At 41.2% G+C, this 25,330-nt stretch overlaps 1 protein-coding gene and 1 long non-coding RNA gene across 2 annotated transcripts in view; one reads left to right on the top strand and one right to left on the bottom strand.

The window, feature by feature from the left end:
- Window positions 1-1,672: 1,672 nt before the first annotated feature.
- Window positions 1,673-25,330, bottom strand: part of SLC9C2 (solute carrier family 9 member C2 (putative)) — a 49,496-nt gene continuing 25,838 nt past the window's right edge. Inside the window, exons 13-27 of the mRNA XM_059674229.1 lie at window positions 24,455-24,552; window positions 23,366-23,485; window positions 21,032-21,230; window positions 20,154-20,342; window positions 19,313-19,462; window positions 17,711-17,762; window positions 15,555-15,703; window positions 14,319-14,444; window positions 11,683-11,781; window positions 9,911-10,078; window positions 8,764-8,895; window positions 6,703-6,888; window positions 5,245-5,329; window positions 3,358-3,419; window positions 1,673-1,780 (exon numbers count right to left, since the gene is read on the bottom strand). Of these exons, the coding sequence (XP_059530212.1) occupies window positions 1,745-1,780; window positions 3,358-3,419; window positions 5,245-5,329; window positions 6,703-6,888; window positions 8,764-8,895; window positions 9,911-10,078; window positions 11,683-11,781; window positions 14,319-14,444; window positions 15,555-15,703; window positions 17,711-17,762; window positions 19,313-19,462; window positions 20,154-20,342; window positions 21,032-21,230; window positions 23,366-23,485; window positions 24,455-24,552 (1,851 nt within the window). The 3' untranslated portion in view covers window positions 1,673-1,744. The remainder of the gene's footprint in view (window positions 1,781-3,357; window positions 3,420-5,244; window positions 5,330-6,702; window positions 6,889-8,763; window positions 8,896-9,910; window positions 10,079-11,682; window positions 11,782-14,318; window positions 14,445-15,554; window positions 15,704-17,710; window positions 17,763-19,312; window positions 19,463-20,153; window positions 20,343-21,031; window positions 21,231-23,365; window positions 23,486-24,454; window positions 24,553-25,330) is intronic.
- Window positions 1,693-9,481, top strand: LOC132220738 (uncharacterized). The gene is made up of 3 exons (XR_009449849.1): window positions 1,693-2,760; window positions 3,377-5,914; window positions 8,839-9,481. It is a non-coding gene; the product is annotated as an uncharacterized LOC132220738 (long non-coding RNA).

The raw sequence follows: 25,330 nt of genomic DNA, 5'->3' as shown, positions 1-25,330 counted from the left end.
TGCCCCTTTGGGGCAATGCAAATTGAGGCAATATAACTGATTCTAGCTTAGTCATGGTGCATGGACTGGGTAAAAGGTCATTACCACCTTCTCGTCAGTGATTGGTCCAAAAATGAGCATGTGACTCAGTTCTTGGGGAGGAGACAAATACAGGATTATCATCATTTCTAGAATAAGTCTCACTATTGGAAGCCATTCTTTTTGGTCTTGTATTGAATATGAACAAGAAAACGTGGAAGCCTGGATTGCTGCTGGGAGAGGGAACCAGCCATGGAGTAAGACAAAAAGTCAGTAGGGTAAAGAGAGAGAAAAAATCTGATATCACCGAGTCTACTGCCCACAAACCATGCTACCTCTTGACTTACTTAAGATATTTCTGTAGTGTTTAAGCCTAATGGATGTGCATGGTGAGGTGCCTCCTAAGTGACCTGGAGGGCAGGCATCTGTTTTCTGCTAGTTTATTCCCTGCACTGTAGATCTCAGGCTTCAAAATGCACTAAATGATATGAGGAACATGTTAAAATCCAGGACCCACCCCAACACTGACTCTATAGGTGACCAGAAGTTCTTCATTAGTAACAACCCAGGTGACTGATGCCGAGGACAGCAGACACCCAACATCCATTTCCCATTCTTTACTAAAAACAGTAGGTTCTGTTAAGGTTGGCAAGGTGAGGTGCCAGTTAAAGTTCATTTAATAGGTGTGGGCATGTGACTGTGCTTCCCTCAGTGGGGTCCCTTCCTGACTAAAAGGCAAGGCCACCTACAGAGAAAGCTCCTTGTCTGACTGAAACGCCCACCGGATACCTGGAGTGACCGATGATTTGCCATCTGAGAAAGTTACTGGCCAAGGATGGAGGAGAAGGCTGCAAGGAGCCTGGGTCCGTGCTTATTCCTCAAGCCGCAGCACCAGCCCTGTGCTGCCTGTTGCCAGGTCTCTGGTTACATCAGAAAAATGAAGCCACGTAGGTTTCTGTAATGTGCGGCTACACCCACAGCTGCTGACGCGAGTGCTCCACAGCCACTCTGAGAAATACTGCCTACGTGCTCGGTGGCCAGAAAGTTCTTCATAAATGGTTACCCTTGACTTTTTCTCTTGTTTCTTTCTGTTATGATTTTCCCTAGAGTCGAGATTCTTACATTCTTTCAAAGTTTTGTTGAAATGAAAAAGACAATGGAATCTAATAAGTACACCATGAAAATCAACTTTATTTGACTTTTAAAAATAAAATGAAAATAGTATCAAACAGTACAATGCAAGGTAAGATTGTTAACTTCTCAACTTTGCTTTCAGTAACTAAGATTATGGAACATAGATCTATTTTTCAAGAGTTACTAAATTGGGGAGGGACAATAACTTTGGAAAATGTTACGGGAGCACTACTTATAGCAATATCACAAATCAGAGTTTAGATTCTGTGCTTTAGATAGTAATATATTGTACAATGCTTTTAATAATTTGTAAGACACTGTAACGTGCTCTCAGCTGGAGCAGGGTTCCGTTTGGTGGGCCATGAGTCTTGAGACAATCTTAACCTGAAAATTTTTTGAACCACTCAGGTTCAAAATGCATCTACTTAAAACTGGAGCTTTTGCAACAGCCCATCAATTGCTTATAAAATCAATGCAGCAATAAATTGTTTCAGCAACTTCTAAGTAAACTTCTCATCAGATGACCCTTCCGCACGTGAGCCAGGGTATTGGCTCAGTCTGAAACCTCACTTCTCATATCGTGTTGGCACCATTAGTGTCCTTTTCTATAATGAGATCCAGTGTCCACCTACAAAAGGAAGTCCAAAGTAAAATATTAGACTTGTGTGCATTTCAGAAAAAAACTAATCAACTTAAGCACAACCAGAAAACTTACAAAAAGTTTCCATTTTATTATCTGGAACCTTCCCTCCAAGGACTTGGAGTGATACATTGTCAGTAAGTACATGTACATCTCTATACCATCCAACCTCAGCTTGTAAAGAGATACTACATTAATTCAATTACAGTAGTCAATCTCTTAAGGAAAAGAGAAATATTAGGAGCATTGAATTCCAATTAACGTGGTGACCGATTATAAGGTAACAGGAAACTTTTTTCCTAAATCAGAATGAGAATTTTTTAAAATAATGGAGGTGGACCAAAACAGTGACAAATGAGGAACCCAATTACTTGGCTCCCGGTTAGGTTTTCGGTTTGTGAAATAGGGTTTCTATAAGAAAGAGGAGAGGATGATGCCAGCCTGACTGCCTAAAAAGAACTACGTTGCTTTGTTTAAAAGGACTATTAACCATAAGTTTTGTCAATGCAACTTTCTGTCCCCAAACACACACTGCAAACCACCTGGGTTGTCAGAAATGGCAATGGCAGGACCAGAACTTCTTAGGGTAGCTGTCTGGTTGGGATATGGTGGGCTTGAAGCTGCATTTGTACAGCTCACCATATTCAAGGGCATGTTTATTTGGCACCATCTTTGACACCATTACTGCCGATTTCTGCATTGGCCGAGTGCCCTATTGTTTTGTCAGAGCAGCCTTCCTCTCCACTCAACAGTGGGCTCGTGCCCAGATGAGCTTTGTTAGGTGCCTAACAGACCCCTTGAGTAATGTGGCTACCCCTCCTCCCCACCAGACTGGCCTCTGTCTGTCCTGGCCCAGTGTGAGCAGCCCTCTCCCTCCCCAACTCTAGGCATGACTTCCAGCACATCTTGGACTTTTCTAAATTAGCCCTGATTGCTGAGGAAAGTAGGAAAAGATGCTGGGGCCAAACGTAAGTGACTCTGTAATAAGATGTTTTGGGGTCTCTTGTTTTATCTTAAAAATTCATGCAAATTTGTCATCCTATTCCAGAATATGTTTGTTTTTATATAAAAATGTTTTAAATAATCTAACAGTGAAATGAGTTAACTTTTTCTTTTAAAAGATCATCAATTAAAATTGACACTCTAGGAAGGTACCCATGATCAGCTGTGGCCCCATGTGTCCCCAGCACAGCATCCACACATCCATGGGAAAGGCACACTCCCAAGGAGGAGCATCAACACTTAGATGTTAATGGCCCTTCCCGCCCCTAATCCCAGAGACCTCTACTTTTGAACTAAATATCAGGGGAAAGGGGTGGAGGGTGGAAAGTGGGAAAGGTGGCGGGGGGGGGGGGGGGGGGGGGCAGGGCAAAATGGCAGCTTCTAAAAATATTCTATAATTTTCATTATTAATTAACTTAGGTGAGCTTGATCCTGTATTTTCCAATTCAGTGAGTTTCCACTAAGAGTCTCTTTTTCACCACCTACATTTTGCTATTTGGCTTCAGCTGTGTAGTTTCATATTCACACTAAGAAAAGTCTGACTCAAGTACCAAGTTTATTACCTCATCTTTTCTCTTCCAGGTTTGATCTCTGCTGGTCACTTGAGGACCATTGTTGACTGAGCCTGTTCAAACACATGCATCAAACAGAAATTAAATCCGGAGTTTAAGGATAAAAGTAGCAGAAGAATATTTTAAAATACCATTTGCTTTCTCCCTCTAGGTCTCCCTTTCCCTTCCCTTTTAAATGGGCTCTTCCTCCCCACAGGGAGATTTGTTAATAGGCTCCCAAAAGTCCAATAGGGGACTGAGAAACTCAAATGACAGCAGGCAGGTCACACACGTGATTAAAGTGGGCTGGATATAAGACAAGAAGGAGTGGTGTGGACAGCACCTGCTTCCCCAGTGGGAGCCAGCTGGTACTCAGCTCTGATTGTTGCCACATACAGAAATGGGGACTGAGTGTTGGCAGATGTTCTGATATTTTCAAGAGAAGCTCAAAATCTGGATTTTTTTTTTTTAATGTGAAATTTCTGGATGTTTGTACTTGGCAACTAATTTTAAAATTGTAAAAGAAAACGTGTGCAGGTCAAATGCAGTGTACCAGCTGCATCAGTCCACGGGTTTAGCATATGTGACTTCTGTCTCAAATTCACTGGGGAATACAGAATGATATATTTCCCTCAGTGTCTCTGGAATCATTCAAGGAAGGAGAGAGGCCTGCAGTCCCCGGAAGGATAGGGACCTACTTCCACGTCATATCTCTGACTCAACAGCCCTCAGGGTGTCCTGAGGCTTGCCATACACCTCTGTGTCCCATGAGTAATGTGGAGCAGCTGAGCTAGAGACTCAAGGGTGCAGTAATGGTCATCTCAGTGTTAGCCAGCTCGGGCAGGAGCAGAGGGAGCTCCCAAAATCAGATGCTGCATATAACCCCAGAACAGGGCATGGAAGGTGAGCCCTAAGAATGTCTGAGTTGAACTTGCTTCTAGGGGAGAAGTGAAATTACATGTTGAATGTCTGTCTCTCCTCCCCACAGGGGTAGACACCTTGTTTGGCTCACTCAGCGACTAGTGCCTGGCACAGTGACCAGCACACATTGGGGTTGCATTTTATAAGAATTTTGCAGATGAGAAATAATGAGATATAAACTAATAGAATGTCACTTTCGGCACAAAATTTAAGTCATATATACCGCCCACCCCCCAATTAACAATTCATTAACGATTGCATCATGTCTAAGTTAGCAGGGTCACACGAATTGTGAACACTGGAAATGGTGCTAAGTAGAGGAGTAAATTAAGGAGGACTCTTCGAGCTGGGGCAGCTGGGAGAATGATTATGGGGCTCTGTAAGGGGAGGGGGGAATGCTGAGCATTGAATGAGATATCGTGAATGTATTTTCTCTAGAGCAAGGCCTTCCTATCTAGTCTTTGTTTACTGCTTAGTACCGGGATACATAAAATTGGGTACTAATACCCATTCAGTGACTATAGTTACTTAGTGACTATCAAAGTGCACCTCAAAGCAGGTTATCTGAGTTGTAGCAGTGACCATGGTTTGGAATTCTCATTGGAGAAGGATAAGGTCCCAAATTCCCTTAGGTTGTTGGGAGCAAACCAGCTCCCCACACCAGGGCCCACTGAAACCTTCCCCATGCCCACTCTTCCCCAATGGTGCTGTGTGGCTCCAGCTTCCCAGGGCAGAGAGTGAAACATAAAAGCTGCTCCCCGCACCTAGCAAGGGTTTGAAGGGAAGGTCATAGAGCAGAGGAGCCACCTGATTTCAGCATCTAGAAGTCTGATATGTGCCCTCCCAGAAGCAATGTGGCTGTCAGGGTGGGCCCAAGAATGGAGGTTGATGATAAACCCATACAATACCCTCAACTCATTTACATTTATCAAAATTCCTTCCCAATGCTTTTCCAACCACTAAAGGGATACCCCTTACCTATGATCTTGGAATCACTGGAAACTTTGACAGGCTCAGTTGCTTGGATAATCAATAGCTTGCTTAAATCTGAAGTTCCCTGAACCTAAAGGAGAAAAGTCCAAATTGGTCAAAAGTGCATTCTTTGATCTCTAAGCTGGCTGCTTCCTAAACTTTCCAAAGAATATTAGAAATAAGCCAAAAACCTTCAACCTAAACTCTTTCTCATTTCAAATCCTCTTTAACGTTGCTTCAAAAAGCCTTGTACCAGCAAATTATTTTTGGCATATTTATAGACATCAGGAATTTTCTGCACATTACTTGTAACTGGACTGGAAATTCTCAGTTTAAAACAGAAAACCCATAATCCACTGAGTTACTTTTACTCCTTTGAAATACAAGGGCTCAGGACCCAGCCTTCCCACGTAGCAGGATGGTCTTCTTAGAGTTTTTGCCCACAAAATCTGCCCTCCCAGAATGCAAGTAGTGGAAAAGTAACAATAACTATCATTTCTAGGGAGAACCAAGATGGTGGTGTAGGCAAATGCCTGTACTCGCTGCCTCCCACAACCACATCAAAATTGCAACTAAAATACAGAACAACCATCATCCAGAACTGCCGGAAAGCTGGCTGAATGGAAGGCCTACAACTAGAGAAGTAAAGAAGAAAGCACACGGAGACTGGTAGGAGGTGCGGAGGTGCTGAGCGGCAGGTCCAGCACCCACGTGCCGCTTTTTTAATTGGGAGGGAGATTGCCTCTGCGGAGGCCGCCCATGAGGAGCAGGAGGTCCCAACTCCACACCAGATGTCCAGCCCAGGGTCCCAGAGCTGGGGAAAGAAGTCCCTATGGGCTATAAAATCCAGTGGGGATTAGGGCTCAGTGACACAGAGGCTGCTGGAGACGCAGCTGCTCCTCTTAAAAGGCCGGCACCACGAACTTAATTTATAAGCTCCCGCTTCTCTGAGTGCCAGTGCTGGGTGAGGCTCTGGGGGACCCAGACACATACTAGGAGAAACCAGACTGTCTGGCATTGGGGCAGGAACTCGGGGGCGGCTTTCTTCCAGACAGAGGTGCTCGCAGGGGCCATTGTTCCTATGCTGGGACCTCCCTAGTTGCAGGGATGACTGGCAGCCATTTCTATTTGCTCAGCCCTGGTGATTGATTCCCTGAGACCTCGCCCCACCCTGTTCCTTTCTCTGGGGAGGTACAGCCCCACACCAAGGCAGACAGCATGGTGAGCAGAGAGCAGGCTGATCCCAGCTCTTACCTGCCCCTCAATCACAGCCTTGTGCAGGGCACAACCTGCATGCAGTACACAGAAGTCCTGGGTATGTTTTCACCATTTTGTTAAGGGCAGGTGAGACCTGCAGAATCTTTCCAGGTTAAATTTATTTTTAAGGTGGTCAGTTGAGTGAGTATTAAAGCCACTTATGCAGCACCGTGGAATGCAAATGACTCTAGAAATGATCCTTCTTACCTGCTCACAGGTTTTAGATAAGATGCAAGGTGCAAGGAATGGTGCCTCTGTCTTTGTATCCATCACACTGCCATACACAACAATCACCAACTTCATGGTTGCCCAGTCAATAGTCATCTCGTTACAGTTTGATAAAGTCTCCACGTATGCCACATTGAGTGCCACACACCTCTGGAATGTTATGTCCTACAAAAAAATTACAATTTTCTATAAGTCATACACAAGGTCATACACAATGACACAAGGTATCAAAACGAGAAAATTCAACAGCAATACCGTCATAATATGGGACTTTAACACCCCACTGTCATCAATGGATAGATCTTCCACACGAAAAAATCAAAAAGGAGACAGCAATCTTAAAAGACACACTAGATCATATGGATTTGATATTTACAGATTATTTCATCCCAAAGCAGCCGAATATACATTCTTCTCAAGTGCACATGGGATATTCTAAAAGGTAGATCACATATTAGGACACAAAAATAAGTCTTAACAAATTCAAGATTGAAATCATACCAAGCATCTTCTCAGATCACAATGGCATGAAACTAAAAATTAACCACAATAAAAAAAAACACCTCAAAAAACATTCAAACACATGGAAGCTAAATAACATACTATTGAACAATGACTGTGTTACCAATGAGATCAGGAAGAAAGCAAAAATTACCTGGAAACAAATGAAAATGAATACACAACAACCCAAAATCATAGCATTATAGGCACCTCAAGAAACAAGACAAATCTCAAATAAACAATCTAACCCTACACCTAAAAGAACTAGAAAAAGAACAACAGGAAAAGTAAGTAGAAGGAATGAAATAATAAAGATATCAAAGCAGAAATAAATGTCATAGAAACTAAAAAACAATATAAAAGATCAATTAAACCAAGAATGGCTCTTTGAAAAGATAAACAAGATTGATGAACCTTTTACCAGACTCGTCCAGAAACAAAAAAGATCCATATAAAATCAGAAATGAAAGAGGATAAGAAACAACTGACATCACATAAATAAAAAAGATTGTAAGAAAATATTATGACTAATTATAGGCCAACCTGGGTAAAATGGACAAATTTCTAGAAACATACAATCTTTCTAAACTGAATCAGGAAGAAACAGAAAACTTGAATAGACCAATAACTAATGAAATTGAAGCAGTAATAAAAAGACTTCCAACAAACAAAAGTCTTAGACCAGATAGCTTCAAATCATAGGCAAATTTTGCCAAACATTCAAAAAGCACATATCCTTAAACTACTCCAAAAAATTCAAGAGGAGGGAAGACTTCTAGGCTCTTTTAACAAGACATTCAATAAAATCTAGCACTGATTTATGATTAAAACTCTCAGCAAAGTGGGAATAGAGGGATCATACCTCAACATATTAAAGGCCATATATGAAAAACCTCCTGAAAAAATCATACTCAACGGGCGAAAACTAAAAGCATTTCTCTTAAGATCAGGAACAAGACAGGGATGTCCACTTTCACTACTCTTATTCAACACAGTTCTGGAAGTTCTAGTCACAGTGACCAGACAAATAAAAGGCATCCAACTTGGAAAGAAGAAGTAAAACTCATTATTTGCATATGACATGATACACATAGAAAACATTAAAGATTCCACCAAAAAACTACTAGATCTAATAAATGAATTCAGCAAAGTAACAGGATACAAAATCAGTATCCAGAAATTGATGGCATTTTTATACACCAATAATGAACTATTAGAAAGAGACTTAAACCCTTAATCACTGAGGCACCAAAAACATAAGAAAATTAACAAATATCTGGACTTTTGCAACCTGAGAACTGTTCAAAATCTGGAATCTAAACTTGTACTCTTGAAACTTATAGAGTCTTATTAATGAATGTCACCCCAGGACATTTAATTAAAATAAATAAATAAGTAAATAAATTCTGGAATCTCCAAAAGAGAGATTCTTCTTTAGAAGATCAGACATAATTGTCCTCTCTGTCTTTGTCACAAAAATATGAAGTGCATTTTGTAAACAAAACAGTCAATCACTTATATTTTAATCTTGTCACTTACCTCATCGACAAGAGCTGATTCAAAATACTGATAGGCGGTGCTGAGAGCAAGCTTTAGCCATATTTTGTATTCCAGGGACGGCCAGAAGACATCAAAGCCCTCATATAAATCCTCCAGGGAGATGAAGCAGGCCTGAAATGACAAGATGTCATGCAGCAAGCTCAGTTTGGAACTAAATTACAAGACCATCAGAAAACAAGATGCCTGTCACTTTCATCTTTATCAAACTCCACCATTTAAAAGCACTGTATTATTGGAGAGGTTGTTTTTTTATGTATAAGGCAATACAATTTATAGTCCAATTAAAGCTATGGACTTACTAGTAGGCCAGGAAAATCAATACCAGTCAATAGCTAAGATAAGGATATGGCTCATGAGCCCAGGATCCAGGAACTAAGCCACATGAGTTACCTATTTTTATTGCCACAGTAGATAAAGTGGGCTCATGTAAAGTCTGTTTCCAGAGGCGAAAGGCTTCCCTGCATAAGGAAGACTACACTTCCAGAATTCACGCTACATGAACTTCAGTCAATTCAATTCAGTTTTGTGACTAAATTCATGCCTCCTATCCTCTTCCAGAAATGAAATGGTATGAAACTGATACAGCAACACTCCCTCTATGCCACACACCCCTGGGACTGGTCCCTCTCGATTGCATCAGAGTCCCAAAAGCTTGAGAATTCTGTGTAAGCAGAAACTTTGGCTCTCTTCTATTTGAAACACCCGCCACACCCTCAGCTAGTAGAATACCAGGCGACTTATTTGTTGAATAGATAACGTCCTACGTAGCAAGTGAAAAATGAAAGAAAGGGAGATTCAGAACAAGCATTCTTTAAAAACACTGCTTTCGTATGATGGTCTATACATGCCAGGCACTTCACATAGGTGTTTTCCGAATCTTGGTAACATCGGAAGTGAGATCTACTCTCTTTTAATGAACGAGGACACAAAGGCTCACAGAGGTTAAAAATACCGCACTCCGGATGCCACAGCCAGGCATTCAGAGGGCAAATGTGCCTTCCCAGTTGCTGGTTGAGGGACTAAATAATATATCAGAATGCCAAGGAAGCGAACATGCTAGCATTCGTCATTTACTTGAGGAAGTGTTCATGAGTAACCTACAATGTAGACAGAACCAGGGCCTTACCTGTAAAATAGTTTCACAGATGGCAGTATATTCAATTTCACGCTTAAGCAGACAGCTCAACTCTCCAATTATGTCCCCACAAGTACAGTACTCTGTAAATAGGGTTTGGGACTGTCTAGTCATCCTATGGACACTGTCGACTCCAAAGGTAGGAGGTGAACTATGCAGCTGCAAAGGGAAATCCCAAGTTAAAAACCCTTGACCAGACTATAGGGGCTCCCACTCTTTCTTGCATTCATTACAATGGAAGGTAAAGAAAGGTGCTTTATGAATCCTCTCGGGTGTGAATTGGGCTTCACAAAAATCACGGTTTCTTTCACATTTAAACTCTCGGAGGCATGGATTATTTCTGATCTTTAGCTTTACAATTTTCTCCTTAAACCTTCCTTATGTAAAATCTCACACAAAGTAGTTATTGCCATCTGCAACTAATGTCACTCCCCCTGATTCCATTAGATATTCTTATTGTCACAAGCCAGGGCCTCAAGTGAAAAAAAAACAAAAACAAAAACAAAAAAACCCACACCTTTTGATTCCATAAATGCATAAATCAGACATCTGAATTAATTCACCTCCGAACCAAGCAGTTCAGTAAAAGCCTGTCTCCCTTTAAGGTGCTTAAGAATAGCTACCAGGAAACAGCAGAAGAAAACGTTTTTAGGGTGAACACAAGATGGTTGAGTTCCCCCCAGGAAAAGAACTGGTAGGCACAAGTGGGGGAAGAAGAAAGGCATCAGACTTTGGGAGGAGACTGCAAGAATCAACCAGAAGGATTACAGAATTTCCCGGAAAGTTTAGCTGTAAACATCAAAGACAAAGGTTATTTTTCCAGACACAGGAAATAGGAAACAAAGGGTCACTGAAGAAGTTGCTGTAACAACTGTACCCTCTCTGAGAGATCCCCATTCAGACTCCACAGAGCTTGGACATTTTTTACATTTAATTTTGAATGCAGTTCAAAGGCCCCTTGAGAAGTGAGGAATGTCCCTGCTCTTTACAAACCAAGGAAAGAAGATAGCATCTGTGGTAGGCAGAATTCTAAAAAGCCAATTATACTTGAGTCTAGGTACCGCTATGAAGGGATTTTGGAAATGGAGTTAAGATTACTGACCACCTGATCATAGAGATGATTCTGGATTGTCCTGGTGAGCCCAGTATAATCACATACGCCCTCAAAAGTAGAAAAGGAAGTAGTCATTCCAAGAGATGTGACTGTCATCTAAGATCTGGAAATTATTGGGGTCAGGAGCTAGGGCTCACCCATGCATTCAGCTAGTAGTAATTTGGATTCTAAAGGATTCCTGTCCCCATCACTCTACTGACATCTTTCTTTTTCTTTGGTCACCACAGCCTCCTACTGGTCAGATTGAAAGTTGTATTTTCTATTCTCGTCCTATTTGACGTCTGAGGGGATGTGACAATGTGGTCCATTTCCTTAATCCTGACTCTCATTTTCTTTAGGTGAGTAACTCCACCACTCCAAGTACTGGGTTCCTTAATCGAACATCATGGAAAAGACTGCTTCCTCCCAGGATGGTTGTGAGGAATAAGTAACGGTTATAAAAACAATCTGTAAAATGAGAAGCACCTTTCAGATGTTAGGTATTAGCATCATCTCTCAGCTGTGGTGCTCACACTGGGAGAGATGGTTTCATTTGGTAAAGAGACTATGTTAAAATTTTGAAACTTTCTTGATTCCTAAATTTCTCCTTATGCTATAATTACATATTGCAAATACATTTTAAATAAAAAATAAACAAATAGTCCCTTACAATTGCCATTCCTGAAATAATTAGGTAGATTCCTTGTGGCATTTCACCTTCTTTACAGATAACATCTCCATAGTCAAAATAGGCAAGTTTGGCTCGTTCCTGAAGTAAAAAAGAAAAGAAAAAGTCAACACAAAAGCTTCATAGTCGACTTTTCTCAGTAGAAATATTTTAAAGCAAAAATGTCTTCCAAGCTGCATGAAACCACAAGTTATATTATTTGGTTTGTTAATGAATTATAATAATGTGCTGACATAATGCATTAACCTTTAGGAAAAAAGGGAGAAGCAAGCAAACCATAGACTTTGTGATTAGTAATCAGCACAGTGACTGATAGAAAACCCAATAAATTCGAGGTTGGGTAGATGTTTACAATAAAGTGTGATAAGAAGACAGAGACAGGACGCCCTGGGAAAATCCAGAAAGGCCACAGGACTGTGTCTTGAGTGTCCAGGGAAGACTTTACAGAGGAAAGAACAGCTAAGTGAGACCTGATGGAAGAGTTACACATGGCCAAGATTCGGTGAGCCGAAGACCGTTCGGGCAGAGGGTTCAGGATACGCAGAGAACAGAAGCAGAGTATCTGCTTGGGGTGAGCAGAGACTCAGTATGTCTCAGGCAGGGAGCGGTGGTCACCTGGACTCAGTTATCCATTAGGCCTCAAGAGGCACAGTGACTAGGGTTCACAATCGTTTTAGGGACTCAGCAATACTTTCGTTTCTTTTAAAATCAGAAGGAATGAAAGAACTTTTAAATAGAAGAGAATATTTTAACACTAAAACAGTACTTGTCAGTACTAATAGTCATCTTCATGTGAATACAGTCAGAAAGTATAATTTTGGGAACTTTTTTATGGAGGAAGAGACCCACTGAGGCAAAAGAGTGCAGGGCCCATGAAGAGTCATGATGCAGCCTGGGCGAGGCAGGACTGGGTGCTGAGCCAGAGCCAGGTCTTGCAGGATCTGGGAGGCCCATTAAAGAGTCCGGTTTTTTCCGAAATCAGGGGGAAACCACTGAAGGGTTTGTAACAGGAGAATTATGGTGACAGATTTGCATTTTACAAAGATGTGTGAGAAACGTATTTCCAAGTCATTCATAGTGGTTATCACTAAGTGTGGGATGGAAGAGTGAACAGTCCTCTCTTTTCAGTTTACTTCTGGGTTATTTGAAAATAAGCATGGATGACTTAACGATTTTTTTTTTTTTAAGTTCACCTAAAGCCAATTACCCAGAGTATGGATTATTCAGACCTTGTTTTTCTACCATTGTCTTCTGGCTTACCTCTATAGAGTATGGGCTTTTAGTACACCACACCTGTTGGAGGATGAAAGAAGGGAGGAGTGGTGAAAATTAACGATGGGGGCTGTGATGGAGACCAAGATTGAACTTACAGTCTTCATTAAGAGGTGTTTTATGTTTCTTTTCTCTGTGGATTTCAGTCATCCACACAATCCCTGGGCTGTTTCTAATGAGAATAACGCCCCTGTGCTCCCAGCTCATTACCATTTTTATCCAGTTGAAATCAGATTTAAGTGGCTATCAAGAGCCAGCATAGGAAAAGGGCCACTTAAAGAGAGAGGTACCTGAAAGGGATAGAGAAAGCCCAACAGCTTCGCATAGGATGGAGGGGAGGAAGATTGTGCCCTGCTCATAGATTCACCTCAGTGTCTGTGAATCATTAATTTATGGAGTTTTCTTCTCACCCCATTGTTCCCCATTCACCATTGGATCGTCAGTTATAATTATACTTGTGAAAATTATTACCTATAAAGAACCAAATTCTAACTTTATCTTAAAATTGGATTTTTGAAAAACTAAACAGTTTCCATAAAAGCAAGGACTTCATTTATTTTGTTCACTGCCATATCCCCAAACATAGAATAGTTTCTGGCACATAGAATAGCTTCTGATAAATGTTAGTTGGAAGAGCCCCAATTCCTAAAGCAACACTCAGTTGACTTTAGACAACACACGAACTCTAGAATATACCAGAGTCCTCACTATTCCCTATTACACTACACCCAGCTGGTTTTACTTTTTAATTTATTTTAAAAAAAGTTTAAATTGATTTCAGAGAGGAAGGGAGAAGGAGAGAGAAATAGAAATATCAAGGATGAGAGAGAATCATTGATCAGCTGCCTCCTACATGACCCCTACTGGGGATGGAGCCTGCAACCTGGATGTATGCCCTAACTGGGAATCGAACCATGACCTCCTGGTTCATAGGTCAACGTTCAACCACTGAGCCATACCGGCTGGGCTAGTTTTACTTTTATATTATCTTCCTGACCTGTATAGTCATTTAAATTTGAGGACCTTGTTCTAAAAAGTCTTTTCCAGAGTGGTCATCTGGAAGTCCAGACTCTACAACATAAAATAAGATGGGATTGCTAATGATCAGGTAACAGAGAGAGCTCATCCTGAGCAGATAATCCATTGTAAGAAAACAATCATTGCTTTTTAGGCTTAAAATGAAATCTACTCTTCTAGGTTTTGCTAGGCCTCCATTTGACTTATCCTTTATTGGCCATTACAGGAATCTTGCTTTAAATTTTGTAGTTGTTAATCTTATATTAGGGAGTGGGAAAAACTAAAAATAATGATTAAACCTGAGCCAGAACAGAAGACAGAAGCTTTACCTTGAAGAACTCAATGAGAACATCTTTATTTTCCAGCCAAACAATATTATGAAGATATTTGTCAGGAGTAGGGGGCGGGATTGACATTGGAAAGTTATTCAGTGCTTTTATTTTTGAAAGAAGTACCTAAAAACAAACAATCAAAACAAGGGTGATCAGATCCTATAACAGAAAAGGTACACTTGGTTAAAACTGAGGAAATCTAAACAAACAACTGTTATGCAAACTGAATCTTGATTTTTGACTCAGAGCTTCTCTCACCGTATTTAAATTGTCCTCTAACTTTTTTGTCCCTATTCTCCCCTCATTATTATTTTCACTGATGTCTTATCTCATATTCAATTTATCATCCTTATAATCCAATTAACACTTACATTCTACCCTGCCTTAATCTTAAATTATCTAAACTTCAAGGTTGATTACTATATGATTTAATGACATGTTCTCTCCATTATCTTCATGTGTATGATTTGCTTCTCTAAACCCTTCTAGTGGAGGATACCCTGAGAAGCCCTCTCTGGCTTCCCCCACCAAGTAAGAGATAACCACTTATCTCCATAATCCCAAGGCATCTACAGGTCTCCCTTATGGAACTCATTGCAATATAGTAGTTGTAGTAGTTGTACTTCCGTGTTTCACCCTCCATATTATGTCACTTTTGTTGATTGGATGAACAAGTGACTGAGTGAAAGAATGAGGAAGAGCCCATGGACCTTAGGAGACAGTGTAGTATCCATTAACTATCCCCATCTCCTCAAGAGTCCATAACAGATAGTAAGTATCCCATATATATTTACTTAATTAAATCAAATAGACTTACCTGCCTCCTTATGACCTGGGATTGATAATTATATCTCTTTGGCTGACAATTTGACACTTAGCAGGCATTCAATTAGTAACTGTGGAATGACTGTTTACCCGCTACCTTTCTAACCAAATCGACAGGAAAAAATAAGTCTCTCTCCCCATAAGGGTTATTATTTATGGGTATCAAGCATTCAGTTGAATCTCATATAGCCTTCAAAGTGATAAATGGAAAAAAAAAATACAAAACACAATGCGTGCAGAGGTGTAATTTGAAGAATACTCTAAAGTAGCCCTTCCACTCTCTCTAAAAATCAATGGAAAAATATCCTTGGGTGAGGATTGAAAACAAACAAATAAGTAAATAAAGTCACAGTACAGGTTGGGGTGTCAGGCTAATGGAATCAAGCAACATAAAAATTGCTCCGTTACCTTATTCATCTCGATGCCCTCGTGCTTATCGATAATGCCTCTGGAGCAAAGGAAGGCGAGGTGTTTCAGAGACTTGGCAATCACGGTCTGGATTGCCTGCCTGGTCTTCAAAGCAATGACCACATCACGATCCTCGTGCTCTATGAGTCCTGATGCGAATAAACCTCTCAGTAAGCAAACCATGCAATAGCCGCAATGACTAATATTTGTGTAATAAATAGTTTGTGATTTCCAAAGTATTTACACAACAGCCTTTTTGTTCCTGTCTCAGACAGGACTGGTGAGGCTGGTAGAACCAGAGTTATTTTCATCTCCATTTTATGGGTGAAAAAACTGAAAAACGGCTTTTCCCACTGGCGAGGAGAAAAATCACTCGTGCTGCCTATTCCCATGGCACTCCTACCTGGCCCATTATGAAACTCGTTCCATTGCAATATTATTCTTTTCACCTGTCTCATGGATAATTTTATATAAATTACATATTGTTTGTTGGCTAGTTGAATAAATGACTTGAGATCAAAGAGCCCCTGGACTTTGGCTGGTGAGTCTTTCTGAGATCAAATCCCTTTTTTCCCCCCCCCTCTTTCATGAACATGAGGAAGTATGGACAGGACCGGGAGTCAAGGCTAAAACTGTGTCTATTCCATCTTTGTAATCCTAGCATCCAGCGCAATGCCTGACACCTGGGAGGTACTGGAGTCATTTTTCTAACTAAAATGAGAAGAGCAGTCAAATGATGGATACGATGATCAAGAGCGGGTTCTAGTGTCAGACACGCCTGGGCCTGAGGTCTAGCTCACCACTTACCAGGCAAGTTAACTTCTAAGCCTCAGTTTCACCAGCTATACATGAAGATGACAACAGTATTTGCCTCATAGAATAATTATAAGCGTTAAATGAGATAATGTATATAAAGCCACTAACACAGTTCCTGGCATAATTAGTATTCAACAATCGGTTGCAGTAATCATATGGGAACAGGCACTCCCTCTTATAGGACTGAATCAAGGAAACTTTGTAATATTCTGTATTAACCTAAAACATAATGTAAGACAGCAGCTCCTAGGCCCCTAATCTTTCAAAGCACAGAAGTAAAAATCTATCGACATGAAAATGGCAGCAATGGGCCCTGGATTTTCTGAGACAGCTCCCAAATATTGAGCTATTATCTCCGAAGTTCAAATTTCAGTCATTAGACCACATTCTTTCTGTTTTGATTTGGAAAGTCTGATCTTTAGGAGCCCCCGTGGCGTCTTACACTGTGATTATAAATGCAAAGTGGTTTTACTTGATTACTTTTATAATAACTTCCATGTATTAGGGGCCCACAATTTTCCAGGCTCTCTACCAGCTCTCTACTTTTCACACACCGGAAGCCTGGTCCACAGCCCCCTCAGGAGGAAAGCAGACCCAGGAAGCTTTGTATAGGATCCTAGCCGTGTGTTGTGATTCAAGCAGAGCGACCACAGATGCTCAAGAAGTGGCATCCCGTGCGGTCTCACACTCCTGAGTAGCCTTGCAAAGTAAAACAAAGCCAAACACCCTCTGTGAAACAAAGGGAATTTTCAAATGTCTTTTTCTTACAACCTTAAAGAATCTGATCCTTAGTACACTTCCCACACTTCTCATTCTTTCCTCTGGGCTCCCACAGCAAATAATAGAACTCTAACTTTCTGCAGTTAGCTACTCATAGGTGCATGTCTGCACTGTTTGCATACCTGGCCCATTCCATGTGTTCAGTAAGTGCTTGTTGGATGAGTAAATGGGTGATTGCAGAATTGAATGAAAGCATGAATTTGTCTTCATTTGGTTAAATTATGGGATGGTGGGCCCTAGAGCAAATTAAGCCTGAAACATTGCTGGAGGCAAAAATGACAAAACTGAAGCTGTCCTACTTAGGGCACATCATGAGAAGGCAGGGTTCTTTGGAAAAGACAATAATGCCGGGAAAAAACAGAAGGCAGCAGCAAAAGAGGAAGATCAAACATGAGATGGATTGACTCCATAAAAGAAGCCATAGGCGTGAGTCTACAGGAGGTGAGCAAGCAGGGCTGTTGAGGATAGGACATCACTCATGAGTAGTAGGGTCACCAGGAGTTGAAGCCAACTCAATGGCACGTAACACACACAGGGAATCAGATACTCCAACGACCTACCTAGTTCTTTGATAGCATCTCGTTTGTTGGTTTCTAAAATTTCATACAATTTCTGTAAGAAGTTAGGAAAAAAACATTAATTTCTTATTATACCAAGTGCATTTCTAACTTTAAAATCTGAGGGGGCCCTAGCTGGTTTGGCTCAGTGGATAGAGCATCAGCCTGTGGACTGAAAGGTCCCAGGTTCGATTTCAGCCAAGGGCATGTACCTTGGTTGCGGGCACATCCCCAGTAAGAGGTGTGCAAGAGGCAGCTGATAGATGTTTCTCTTTCATCGATGTTTCTAACTCTCTATCCCTCTCTCTTCCTCTCTGTAAAAAATCAATAAAATATATATTTAAAAAATCTGGGGGGGGAAGTACAGTAGTCAAAATCTCACTCAGTTTATGATTTGGGGGAGATATTTGGCTCAGTTCTGCCCTCTGTGTGATTCTGCTGCCTTCCCCACGCTCACGCTCATGTTACAATGAATGCTGTGCTTGCCTAACTAATATTTCTCAGAAAAGATTGTTGTGCACCACACACACACCCAGGAGAATTCTCAGAGATAGAGCCCCACTAGGGGAGAGCCAACTGAGCAGTCGTTTGGGGAGCCAGTCTATTGGGAGCACAAAAACAGTGGAATTAATGAGAAGAATGTGCTGTCAATTAGTTCATGCTTCCTACTGATAATTCCTGACACGCATAGCTCCACCCCGGGGTCACCGATCTCTGTTCAGTCATACAGTAGGCGTTCGTCAAATGTCCCAGCCAGCACTCTTCATGGAACTACTCTCTGGCTTTGAGTCTTTCAGGAGCTTGCACTTGGCCACACCAAAACCCCTGTGACCTAACAACTGAAGTTTCCTCAGACTGCCAGGCACAGGTGACTGAATTTCTGCACCCAGGCAATGCGTGGCATGGTGCTCGTTACAGAGAACAGCTGTTGGTCATCTCAAGTTTAATCAGTGTCAGTAATGAGAATATGCTGTGATTGTGTTGGTTTTAGAAAAACACATGTAATAAATCCCTCATTTTGAATATGAGAGTAAGGTATACAATTTTTATTAGGTTTTTCTCCTCTCCTGACAACATTGAGTCAATATTGGGAAGATGTCAAACTACTGGCCTGACCAGGGCAGCCACATACTGTGGTCCAACCCCCTTCACACCAAACAGGGCCCACAGCAAACCGTAAGATGGCTGCAGAACGACCCTGCGCAGGAGCCTGTTGGAACCAATTCTGCCTACAAAGAGAATATAACCGTGAGAGCCTGGACACAATGTGACTTCTCTAAAGGTGAGTGGCCATGGCCTGGTTTCTTGAACACGTAAGTAGTTAGGTTTCGTTGTTTGGGTTTTGATGTGTTTTTTTTTCCCATAAGACCAGTACTAGTCTCTTACCCATGGTCGGCAAACTGCAGCTCGCGAGCCACATGCGGCTCTTTGGCCCCTTGAGTGTGGCTCTTCCTAAGCCTTAGGAGTACCCTAATTAAGTTAATAACAATGTACCTACCTATATAGTTTAAGTTTAAAAAATTTGGCTCTCAAAAGAAATTTCAATCGTTGTCCTGTTGATATTTGGCTCTGTTGACTAATGAGTTTGCCGACCACTGCTCTTACCTGATATATTGATTCTCTGCTAGAAATCTGTTTTATCAAAAATTTGGCATCCTCTTGGCTTTTGACATAGCCTTTGGTGATACTATACATCAAGCTGAGGCGCCTCTTGATCTGCACATCCACAATGTTGATCAGCGTTGGGATTAATAACTGCAATAATGGAGAGGGGGAAACCTGAAAACGTGACGAGGCGAAGCATGCTCAGCAAATCTTTATGCTAGGCTTCATTCAAGAATTGTAAGGTCATATCAATGACAACAACGAAGACTGCTACCTAGCAGAGAGTACATTGAACATACAGAAAAAGGTGATAATGCTGTGAGGAAAAAATAAACTTAAGCAGGTAGAGAGGGATCAGGAAGATGGGTTGGGAGACTAGGCATACAGGGCGGGCGTGGGGCATGTTGCCATTCTATGTAGGTGGCCAGGGAAGATCTGTGTAAAAAAGAGAGATTTGAGCAATGACTTGAAGGAGGTGAAACTGTGAACCAATCAGTTACCCATAGAGTGTTCTAAGGGAAGACACAGCTCCTTCCCTCATTTATTTCAAAATAGTGAGGTTTCTGCCTGGCTGGTGTTGCTCAGTAGTTGAGTATCACCCTATGAACCAGGAGGTCATGGCTTGATTCCCAGTCAAGACATATGCCCAGGTTTTGGGCTCAATCCCCAGTAGGGGGTGTGCAATGATTCTCTCTTATCATTGATGTTTCTATCTCTCCCTCTCCCTTCCTCTCTGAAATCAATAAGAAAATATGTAAAAATAATTCAGTGAGGTTTCTGAACATATTTAACAAACAGTGTAGGAAAAAAAGACCCAATATTTTAAAATGTGAAGTTTTACCTTGATCAGAGGAATAAATCTAATTATTCTTGTATACCCTAATATTATTGTAAACTGAATAAGAACCAAGTTTTCCGGTCTCAATTTGACAAAGTATACACAAAAGCTATCAGTAATTCCAATAATCAGGATACAAAATTCCAGAGTATTCCAATGTTGATGAAAATATTTCCTTTTCAAAATTATTATCTGTTTAGAAAACAAATAGAACATATGTCATTTCATAGAACCTATACAATGTTGTATGTGAAGGGTAGGGGGGAATCTTAAAAATTAACAGTTACATTCTCAACAAATGAGTTATATTCCAAAAGTTGGGTTTTAAGTTATTCATTTGGGGAATTCCAAAAAATTATTTTTAATTTTCAACATAAAAAATCATAATTTAATTCAAACTATATAATTCTCTAATTAATCTGAAGTACCCAGAACAAACCATGAAAAATATCAATAAACAGGTTCTTTGTGAGACTATTGATAATAATTAAAGTGTGAAAACAATCTTATCTTTTGAAGTAAAACATAGTTCTCCTACTGAGGACCTAGCAAACCAGTTTGTTTTTATTTGCTCATTTACTTTTTTGCATCATTACAGAGAGAAATTGAGGGAAACATCCTGTCTGAACATTCAATTCTTGTCACTTGACCTTTGAGCGTCTGTTCACTTTATGATAGTTGCTGTATCTGATATCCAAAACTGTGGCTATTATACTGATTTCATTATTAAACCCAGAAAATTAAAAAAGATTAAAATTCTAGGATTCTATCAACTGTTAGAGCAAGTGGCTTCTAGTATCAAGTTATTTCAAAAATGTGACAAAAATAAATTTACAATATCTGAATTTTTTTATGGGATATATTTCTATTTAAAGCAGTACCTTTAATGTTGACTGTAATACATATAAAAATATAAAATAGTAGTTTACTAATGTCAGAGACATCTCATTTAACTTTCTTGGCACTGAAGTTAGATGAATTATCAGAGGATAAATGTACATTAATGATATAATATGTCCTGCATAGTCAAATTCTTCTGAAAATACAATGTGATATATAAATATCAGAAATTTATTATTCCTGAAAAAAAGAGAGATCAAGTGAAATGTTAGATCACTTTAAAAGTATAACAAGATGGAAAGTTCAACATTTATTTTTTTTTTTAAAGTATATTTTATTGATTTTTTACAGAGAGGAAGGGAGAGGGACAGAGAGCTAGAAACATTGATGAGAGAGATCAATCAGCTGCCTCCTGCACACCCCCCACTGGGGACGCGCCCGCAACCAGGATACATGCCCTTGACCGGAATCGAACCCGGGACCCTTGAGTCCGCAGGCCGACGCTCTATCCACTGAGCCAAACCGGTTTGGCAGTTCAACATTTATTTAAACAAATCATTAACAGTAATTTGAAGAAAGTGTAATATAAAATAATAGATAAGAAAAATCTAAAACATACTTTCTATACATAAAAATCATAGTGCAGAAATAAAAATTTGGCTCTGTGAATCTATGTCAGGCAAAGACAGTATTTTTAAAAATCAAGGTGAATGTACATAGGAAACAGTGAAAAGATTTATAGATTGAAAGCAAGAAACAAATTTAGAGAAAAAAGTAGCATTGTTTAAAATTAAGGACAGGGCCTAGTTGAGGTGGCTCAGTGGTTGAGCATTGGCCTATGAACCAGGAGGTCACAGTTTGATTCCTGATCAGGGCACATGCCAGGTTGCAGGCTCAATCCCCAGTGTGGGGCGTGCAAGCAGCAGCCCATCAATGATTCTCTCTCATCATTAATGTTTTTATCTCTCTCTCCCTCTCCCTTCCTCTCTGAAATCAATAAATATCTACACTAATAAAAGACAAAGATGCTAATTGACCATACCTTCGCTACGCCCTAAGCCACGCCCACCATCCAATCAGAGCGACTGTATGCAAATTAACCCAACCAAGATGGTGGCCAGCAGCCACAGAGCTGGAGCAAGCAGGAGGCTTGGTTGCCCAGGTGATGGAGGAAGCCAAGCTTCCCACCTGCTCTGAGCCAGCTGTGACCTCCACTCATGGCAACAAAGTTTCAATTATAGAAGACAAATAAACCCCAGATACCTGCTTCCAGACAGCCTCCACTGGGAGCTTGGGTGGCTGGGGGTTGTGGCCAGCCTGCAAACAGCCATCAGCCCCTCACCCAGACTGGCTACACCCTCATGGGGTGAGGGTCCCTGCTGGGGGGCTTAGCCAGCCTAAAAACAGCTCTCAGTCCCTCACCCAGACTGGCCAGGCACCCCAGCAGGACCCCCCCACCCTGAAGGGGCTGTGGCCAGCCTGTAAATGGCCCTCAGCCCCTCACCCAGGCTGGCCAGGCACCCCAGTGGGGACCCCCACACTGAAGGGGCTGTGGCCAGCCTGCAAACAGCCATCAGCCCCTCACCCAGGCTGGCTAGGCACTCCTATATAATAAAGGGGTAATATGCAAATTGACCCTAACAGCAGAAGGACTGGGAATGACTGGTCACTATGACACACACTGACCACCAAGGGGCAGATGCTCAATGCAGGAACTGCCCCCTGGTGGTCAGTGCGCTCCCACAGGGAGAGCTCTGCTCAGCCACAAGCCAGGCTGATGGCTGCCAGTACAGCGGTGGTGGTGAGAGCCTCTTCTGCCTCCCAAGCAACGCTAAGGATGTCTGATTGCAGCTTAGGCCTGCTCCCCGCTGGCAAGTGGACATCCCCCGAGGGCTCCCGGGCTGCCAGAGGGATGTTGACTGCCAGCTTAGGCCCAATCCCCCAGGGAGCAGGCCTAAGCCAGCAGGTGGTCATCCCCTGAGGGGCCCCAGACTGCGAGAGGGCACAGGCCGGGCTGAGGGACTACCCCCCCCCCTCCGCAGAGTGCACAAATTTTTGTGCACTGGGCCTCTAGTCCTATATAATAAAAGGCTAATATGCAAATTGACCCAAGACATGGCAAATAAAACTTGAAGAAGCCAAATCTGACCATCATCTGCTTCTTCCTACCCCTCTCTCCTGGAGAAGTCAGGATCTGCTGAAACACAATGGCAACAGGCAAGCAAGCACTCTGCTCAGTCGCCACTAAGCCAGTAACAGTTGATCATAATGTCAGTGGGTGTGTTTTAAATAAGAAAAACCAAAGTAAAGTATTCTGACGGTGTAAAAAGGTCAGATTGTCAAGTATATTGCTATGAAAGGTTCACAATACTTACCCATATGGAATAAAAAATCCCGTATCTTTATGATATTCCAAGAGAGTTAAAATTTTTTTAAACTTTATAAGCCAACTTCTAGCTTTTACATAAGTTGAAACATCATAAATACTCATGAATCTAAGAGAGAAACATATGCATATGTTAGGAGAAAGAGCGAGCACTAGCTGTCCTTGGGGGCAATCTAAAAGGAAAAGTTACACTCCATGTAATGTTGGTTTATTACGCATGCTGAGTGCCGAGCCTCTGTATCCATCCACTGACCACTCATGGTCATGGGACAGGAACATACTTAGCATCAGACTCCTGCTGTGTCTGTTCCTGGAACCATTCCTGACCTGAGTACAACAGAATTAAGACTTCTCCAGACTCATTCTTTGGGGTTCGGAACCAAGCTCCCCTTTGTCATGCCTTGCTAGCCCAAACCTCTCCAGGTCCTTCAGGCCCTAGCTTTCCCCCAACTTTATCCAGGAACTGATGCCAGATCTCCCAGATAGATTACCAGGCTGCTAAACCATCAGCTGTCACCCAGATGGGATCCCCTATCATTGTTGCCCTGCAGCCGTGTCTTGAACCATCCATTGCTTCTGTTTGCCAGTACTGTGACCAGGTATCAATGTATCTCTGAGATTCTGAGCCTTTCCCACCAGGTTTGATTGCATCTATCAGCTAGGTCAATTCCTCCAGAGCCTGCTCTACCTCATGGAGTGTCTAATAGCAGGCTCCAGGCTTTCCTACCTCTCATAGACAGTAATTTAGTGAATTTGATATAAAGACAAAATAATTATAATAGCAATTGAAACTATCTGGGTGCTCTTTCATGACTCTCTTAGCCTGTAATTTAATTACATTGTAGTCAGATCTTCCTCCCAAATCTCCTAATGTCACCAACCTTCAGGGAGGGAACTGTAAACAACTCAAATAGGAAATAGACAAATGGATGGATGGATGGATGGATGGATGGGTGGACAGGTAGATGGATGAGATAAATAGATTGATCAATCAGGACATTTAACTCTCAGTTCATTTATTCCTTATCACAAATTAATTCAATTTTGGAAATATCAATTAAATAAATACTATACTTACTTTCCTTGGATGGGACAATAGCTTTTGGTTGCACCAATTAATATTCGGGCTGCCTCTGTATCAAGGATTCCATCTTGACACTGTTTTTCAAAGCTACTCTAAACATACAATTTTAAATAAAAATTACAAAGGACCAAAACATAAATGCAGTGAATTCTGCTTAATCTTTATATAGCCCTCACTATTATTATTGAACTCATTACAATTAAAGTATTCTTTTACCAAAAAATGCTATAGCGGGAAATACATTTTATTCAATTTAAATATTTACTGAATATTCAGTTTTGCAAAGTACTGTTCAGGATGTTTTAAAAGATACAAAGGTTTCTAGCTTCAGGAAACTCAAAATTTGTACTATTCAAAGAGTTTACTTTAGTAATACAAACAGCTTCAGTAGCATCATCTTTGTTTAAAAATATATTTTATTGATTTTTTTACAGAGAGGAAGGGAGAGGGATAGAGAGTTAGAAACATCGATGAGAGAGAAACATCGATCACCTGCCTCCTGCATACCCCCTACTGGGGATGTACCCACAAACCAAGGTACATGCCCTTGCCTAGAATCGAACCTAGGACCCTTCAGTCCGCAGGCCGACGCTCTGTCCACTGAGCCAAACAGTTAGGGCAGTAGTTTGCCCACGGCTGCTTTAAGCAATAAAAATAAAAAAAAATAAAAAAGAAATATTTTTTTTTAAAAAAGTTACCTCCTGGGACTACGTCCTTCCTCACTACACTTCCTCATATGCTGATCACGCACTCCTGCCTTAAAAATGTACCCATCGCTCCTACTCATTGTTCAGAATGGATTCGTTGTAGAGGCTGCAAATATTCCCAAGGCCTAGGCTTCAGAACGTTCCCAATATCACTTTCCCCGCA

This window comes from Myotis daubentonii, chromosome 18 (genome assembly GCF_963259705.1).
Source record: "Myotis daubentonii chromosome 18, mMyoDau2.1, whole genome shotgun sequence".
Lineage (NCBI taxonomy): Eukaryota > Metazoa > Chordata > Mammalia > Chiroptera > Vespertilionidae > Myotis > Myotis daubentonii.
Note: the sequence above shows the minus strand (reverse complement) of the source record. Positions and strands in the feature narration are given on the sequence as shown.